This window comes from Acyrthosiphon pisum, chromosome A3 (assembly GCF_005508785.2).
Source record: "Acyrthosiphon pisum isolate AL4f chromosome A3, pea_aphid_22Mar2018_4r6ur, whole genome shotgun sequence".
NCBI lineage: Eukaryota > Metazoa > Arthropoda > Insecta > Hemiptera > Aphididae > Acyrthosiphon > Acyrthosiphon pisum.
In genome coordinates this window covers 19,894,341-19,901,326 of record NC_042496.1, presented here as the reverse complement: position 1 = coordinate 19,901,326, position 6,986 = coordinate 19,894,341, and the positions used below count along the sequence as shown (strand labels likewise).

At 28.2% G+C, this 6,986-nt stretch overlaps 1 protein-coding gene across 1 annotated transcript in view; it reads left to right on the top strand.

The window, feature by feature from the left end:
• LOC100163121 (zinc finger protein 260) overlaps positions 1–6,006 on the top strand; it is an 11,171-nt gene extending 5,165 nt beyond the window's left edge. Inside the window, exons 5-7 of the mRNA XM_016805976.2 lie at positions 3,407–3,476; positions 3,568–3,619; positions 4,395–6,006. Coding sequence (XP_016661465.1) covers positions 3,407–3,476; positions 3,568–3,619; positions 4,395–5,297 — 1,025 coding nt within the window. The 3' untranslated portion in view covers positions 5,298–6,006. The remainder of the gene's footprint in view (positions 1–3,406; positions 3,477–3,567; positions 3,620–4,394) is intronic.
• Positions 6,007–6,986: the final 980 nt, after the last annotated feature.

Genomic DNA, 6,986 nt, shown 5'->3' with positions numbered 1-6,986 from the left:
TTTGGTTTCACATAAAAGAACGCATACTGGGGAGAAACCATATGCGTGCAACGTTTGTGGCCGATCATTTGCTCAACAATCAGCTTTGGTTGTACATTATAGAATACATACAGGTGAAAGACCATACGAGTGCGGCCAGTGTGAAAAAAAGTTCTCAACAAGCGGTAATTGTGCAGAACATACACGAAGAGTTCATTTCAAATGTTTTTAAACTTGTTATGAACGTTTGAATTTGTCTATTCGGGCTTTCGGGACGAACATGAAACAAAACCATATAGTTCTCACTCTCAACGACGATCGTCCGTTGTGAATAAAACCTTGTATACAGCTGTATAGTAGCTGCGATGCCCACTGGCACCTGGCTTTATACTTTCATCTATCGTCCTCGTAATTGGTCGCACTTGTATACCTATATTAGTTATAAGTTATAACTGTAGACTGTTGTTCAATTTGATTTTTTAACATATTATACTAATCATATTAAATAAGAACTAAATTCAGTTTGTATAGAATTAGGTTTTTATTGTGTAAATTTTTTTAATCTTTAGACAATACTTGAATAATAAAAATTAAAAGTTGTATAATATATTATAGTAACAGTTTTGTTTAAAATTTGTTTAGAATTATTTCGAATGTATTGATTTTTATCGGAATAGTTTTCAAAATCATCAGGAAAAAAAAAATTAAGAAAGTCAGAAATTTGAAAAACTTGCTTTTGTATGGTGTGATTGAAAAATAAATAACTGTAATAACATAATATTTTAAATCGTTTTGAGCTGTTTAGAAACTTTTTTAGTTTTTTTTGTCTATAAATGTCAATAAAATGCTATTTGTTTGGTAAAAAAAGCGTGAAAATTAAATACAAAGCTTCTGATATATTGTTACCAAAACAGGTGAAAAATATTAAAAATACTTAAGCACACATTTTTTTATAAGCATTTAAAGTTTGAATTTTGACATCATTTATTAAATTTTTTGTAGTGAAAAATGTATAGCTAAGGATAGAAAATTTAAAATAAGGTTCATAAATAGGTAAATAAACTATTTTATTCACAATAATATCATCAATTAATATGCTTTGTAATATCATAGGCGATAGGCTGACTACATACACGAATACAATGATATATATTTATATCATTGAATTCAAATTTAACTCCATCCATTAGTGACCATCAGTCTTGTAAAGTACTTGAGTAAAAGTATTCAAATACTTTTTAAGTACTCAAATACGTATTTTAAATACATTTGAAAAAAGTACTTGGGCACAGTATTTGAATACTTTTATGAGAGTATCTGTATTTAAAATCTAATACTATTTTTAAATACTTTTTTCGTCTTACTTTATTTATAGTGACGCCAAAGTTAAATAAAATAATACAAATTTGAAATTGTACAACATTTTTATTTATAGATCGTTCATGGTTGTATTTTGGTATAGTATATTGTAATATTTTTAGTGGTCTATAATTTAATTGAATGTATACGTCCGTCGATTTCCTAATAAAATTTCGCTATTTGAAATACCTTTACTCGAATTATAGACATTATACACGCAACCCGCATTCGGTTATTCCTGGTATCCGTTCTTGCATTATCGCAGAATATGATTGAATAACATTTTACATTTGTAACCATTTTAGGTCTTTAGGGCTATTACAATGTCCGGCTAAGTGTCGGTTAACTTTAACCGGACATTGTAAGAACGGCCCCCTTTGCCTATGGTTTGTGTACTAGTTAAAACTTAAAAGCATCAACTATCAATACGCCATTTGTAACGTGCTGATTTTATTATATTTTTTAACATTTAAAACTAGATGGTGCTAAAAAAAAAATTAATTCAGTTTACTAATGATTCAATTTATCTATAAAGTCATTACTCATTAGGCCAGGGTAAAAAGGTAAAACCCATTTAAAAAAAAAAGTATTTGAAAGTATCTGTGAATACTTTTTAAAAGTATTTGTATTTGTACTTAAATACTTTTTTTCCAAGTATTCAGATGCGTATTTTAAATACTTTTGAAAATAAGTATCTGTATCTGTACTTAAATACTTTTTAAAAGTATCTTTTACAAGACTGGTGACCATTACCGTAACCCACTTATAACCTACTGTCCTACTATACAGCAGAGCGACACCCACTTGCTCACCTTTTTAATACCTAATTAAAACTACAAACAAATGTTTTCATGATTTTAACAAATTCTGGTAAAACTTGAACTGCTATTAAAACTAATTATGAGGAAGCTTGCATTACATTTTTAATTTATACTAATAGTAAGTATGTTGAATTAATTTTTGCAAAAACATTTGATTTTATATACAGTGAAAACTCTTTATAACGAAACTCTTTACAACGAAAAACTCTATATAACGTAAACATTACATAATAATGGTTGGTTTGCTATATAACCCATTAGACTTTTTTAAACCCTCTCTATTACGAAAACTCTCTATAACGAAAGAAATCTCTTGGTCCCTTCAGATTCGTTATAAAGAGTTTTGACTGTACTTTAAAGGAGTCAATAGTGACAAGTACCCACATGTTGTTATACATTTCTTATATACTTAAAACTTCAAAACAATGTCCAAATATTTGTGGTTATAATGAGTTTTATTAAATTCAGAATATATTTTTTAGAGATTTTGGTTACAATATTAACTACTTATGAGAAATCTTGATCGACATTTTTAATACTTAAACTACAAAAAAATGTACACATTTTTTGGTTTTAATAAATGTTGTTAAAATATGAAAAAATAAATAAAAATCATCCTTAAAGATACACATTTAATGTTTTTGTACTGCTATTAAAAAAAACATAATAACATAAAATTTTCAAGCCTTTTGACACAGTTAAACATTTTTTATCGACAATAATTTTTAAAAAAAATCGAAAATCTCATGTATTATATGAGCACAAAAAGTGTCAATATATTTTGAAAAGTTTTATCATGTATGGAAAATACAAGTATAATAATTGATGGAAATGTCCTAGTGTCTACTATTTATTTTTGAATTACAATAAAATATCAAAAATTTATTGATTGGAATTCATTAGTTTACCAATGATTAAATCCTAAAAAAATATAATTTTAACTAATAAAAATGAATGTAATTTTGACTGCATCAAAATTAAGACAGACAGACAGAAATAAAACACACATATTATTTTAAAATCTATACATTCTTTCGTTACATGTTTTGGTAGTTGGTTGAATATTTTAGACTGCTTATACTATCTTATTAATTGTATAAATAATATTTGTGAGGGAAGTAAAATTAATATTGGTAAAAAATATAATAAAGATGTTTATTCTAAAATATTAAATTTAATTTCTACTATAAATTATTGTATTATGTTGTGTTTAAATGTTCTATTATATTATTCCATTGTTTTTACAGATTCTTCTATGATTAACACTTCTTATAATTCAAGAATTTCAAAAGTCCGTGATGAAGGGTACCCTGAATTGTGAGCATGATAATTGAGTAAAATTAGTTAACCTTTTTTGGCTAAAATTGTATTGCAATGTTAAAAAATTAATTATTCTATTATTTCGTAGATTTCAAAAGTTATTAAAAAATAAAAAGAAGGAACAGAAAAAAGTTATTAAGGTTTGTATAATCTTTTAGTATTTTATTATTATTTTTCATACATATTAAAAATATTTAAATTTAACATGAATATATCATGTGAATTACTTTCTTAAAAATGTTTTTTCCATGACATAAATGTAAGATCAGAGTGATACAAGAGAGAGGGAAGTTAATTTAAATTATGAGGCTATAACGGATTTCAATATAGTCCTTTGTTATTAAGGCCGGGCCAACCCTCCACTATCCCTAAAAATAAATCCATAGAATGCTAGATTATCATCATGTTCATAATTTTATCAATAGTAATTACTGTTTTAATTATTCATAATCTACACCCAAAACTCTTAGGATGACCCTTTTGGAGCAGTAAAAATGTCTCATTCATCAATTTTGTGGGTGTTTTGTGGAAGTACATTTGAATCTTCTGGAACTTTCAGGGGAATATGCAAATTCAAATTTTTTATGCTATGTGCTATTTATAGAGTTTTATGTAATATGATAAACTTACTGCTTAGTGCTTATTAATTAAACAGCTTGCAAATTTAATAAATAGTTCTAAGTCAGTTTATACTTGGCCCAACTAAAAACCGAAATAAGCTAATCAAAATTTCTTTTAGTAGCGTTTAAAGTTCATTAAAAACGAAAAAAAAATTATAAATATTAAAATTTGTAAATTATTTTGTGGTTAAAAATTCATAACATTTTATGTTTTCATAGCTTCAAATGTTATTGTTCTATTTCGTGTATGTAATTTGAGACTATCTAATGTATCTTATCTGTTAATCTTTGATAGGCAATAACGTCAAAGGAAATAATGTCACAGAAAAAAATTAATAAACGTAAACAATCGGCGTCAGATAAAGAATATTCAAAAAACGATTCCCCCCAATCAGTGGCCATGGTTATGGAAACATATGATAGTAATAATTATATTGGTGAAGACGGCGAAAAGAAATTAGAATTTTTTGATTCTCGAGACGATTACACGTCAGAATATCGCACTATGACCGACACGGGCATATATTTTGCACAATATTGTAATCAAACATTTAACAACGTCAACGGTGTACAAAGTCACGAAAATGTTCTCACTGGAAACACTCCTCTCCAGTGCGACGTTTGTTTTAAAACGTTTAGTTGTAAATCTAAATTGCATATACATAAAAGAACGCACACTGGGGATAAACCATATGCGTGCGATTTTTGTTTTAAAACGTTTAGATGCAAATCTAAATTGCATATACATAAAAGAACGCACACTGGGGAGAAACCATATGCGTGCGATTTTTGTGGAAATTCATTTTCGAGAAAAGAACATCTGGTTACACATACAAGAACGCATACTGAGGAGAGACCATTTGCGTGCAATGTTTGTGGCCAATCATTTACGCAGCAAACAAATTTGGTTAGACATGAAAGAACGCATACTGGGGAGAAGCCATATTCTTGCAACGTTTGTTGTCAATCATTTTCGCAGAAGACAACATTGGATAGACATAAAAGAACGCACACTGGGGAGAAACCATATACGTGCAACGTTTGTGGCCGATCATTTGCTCAACAATCAGCTTTGGTTGTACATTACAGAATACACACAGGCGAAAGACCATACGAGTGCGGCCAGTGTGAAAAAAAGTTCTCAGCAAGTGGTGAGTGTACAAAACATATACGAAGAGTTCATATCAAATGTTTTTAAACTTGTTATGAACGTTTGAATTCGTCTATTCGGGTGTTCGGGACGAACAAGAAACAAAACCATATAGTTCTTACTCTCAACAACGATCGTCCGTTGTGAATAAAACCTTGTATATAGCCGAATAACTGCGATGCCCACTGGCGCCTGGCCTTATACTTTCATCGATCGTCCTCGAAATTGGTCGCACCGGGAAATCTTCTTACCCTTGAGTGCGACGCTTGTACCAACACGTTCTTACATCATTTTATGTAAACTCTTTGAACGAAGATCGCAAGTAGGTCAGAAACATCGCGCGTTCGACATTTGTGATATTTGCTTTTTTGTAGAAGTTACTCTATTCAACCATTTCAACCACACTATAAAAACACGCACTCTGAAAAACATATATTGTTGCGATATTTCAAAAAGCTTAAAGCTTACAAAAAAGCTACGGATATTTCTTAATTTGTTACAAACGTTATTATAACTATATTAAACACCAAACGTGTACAGTAATAGATGTATTGCTTCTATCAATGTAAATATTCTCTACCGTAGAATTATTCTGTGAGCAGATAGCGAGTATAATCTACTCGACTAAAATTAGAAAATAATATAATGTATATATTAGTTATAAGTTATAACTGTAGACTGTTGCTCAATTTGATTTCGTAACATATTATAATAATCATATTAAATAAGAACTAAATCCAGTTTGTAGAATTTATAAAATTAGGTATTTTTTGTGTAATTTATTTTAATCTTTAGACAATACTTGAATAATAAAAATTAAAAGTTGTATTCTATATTATAATAACAGTTTTGTTTAAAAAATGTTTAGAATTATTTCGAACGTATTGATTTTGCAATGATGTGTGTCAGTGCTATTTTAAATTTTCATCTAAAAAATTGATCCAGTTCTTTATTGTGTGTGAAAAGTAAAAATATTTGGAATAGTTTTCAAAATCATCAGGAAAAAAAAAATATTAAGAAAACCGGAAATTTTCAAAAACCTGTTTTTGTTTGGTGTGCTTGAAAAATTAATAACTGTAAATATATATATAGCCTCACGGTTTATAGCTCAAAAAGTGTCCATATATTTTGTAAATTTGAGTTTTTGGTTACAATATTAATAACTTGTGAAAAACCTTACTATACATTTTAGATTCTGAGCGGAGCCATTGAATTTACAATGATCTGTTTTTTTAATTTTTTATCTGTACACGATAAGTAGTCGAAATAATGCTTTTTTAAACTTCAGTGTCGTGTGCAATGGAAGAGTGAATCTAGCTGGTGCATTGGAGAGGTCAAACTCCCAGTAATTTTCTAAACCAACGGAAAAACGGAAATTTTCATGCAAAAACGGTTTTCATTAAACTCGATTTTGGTTTTTGTTGTAACTCGAAAACAAATGACTGTAGATACATGAAATTTACACTGATTATATACATAAAAATGTTCACCTTAATTATTCAAAATATGTTAACTTGCTATATGAGCTGTTTACGGACTTTTAAGTTTCCAATTCTTATAGTTTTTTTTTTCTATAAAAGCCAATAAAATTTTATTCGTTGGGTCGAAAACCTTAAAAATTTAATGCAAAGCTTCAAATATATTGATACAATGCCAGTTAAAAAAAATTTTTATAGCATTTAAAGTTCAAATTTTGCAAATACATAAAAAAATCACGAAAATGTGCAAATATTTTGA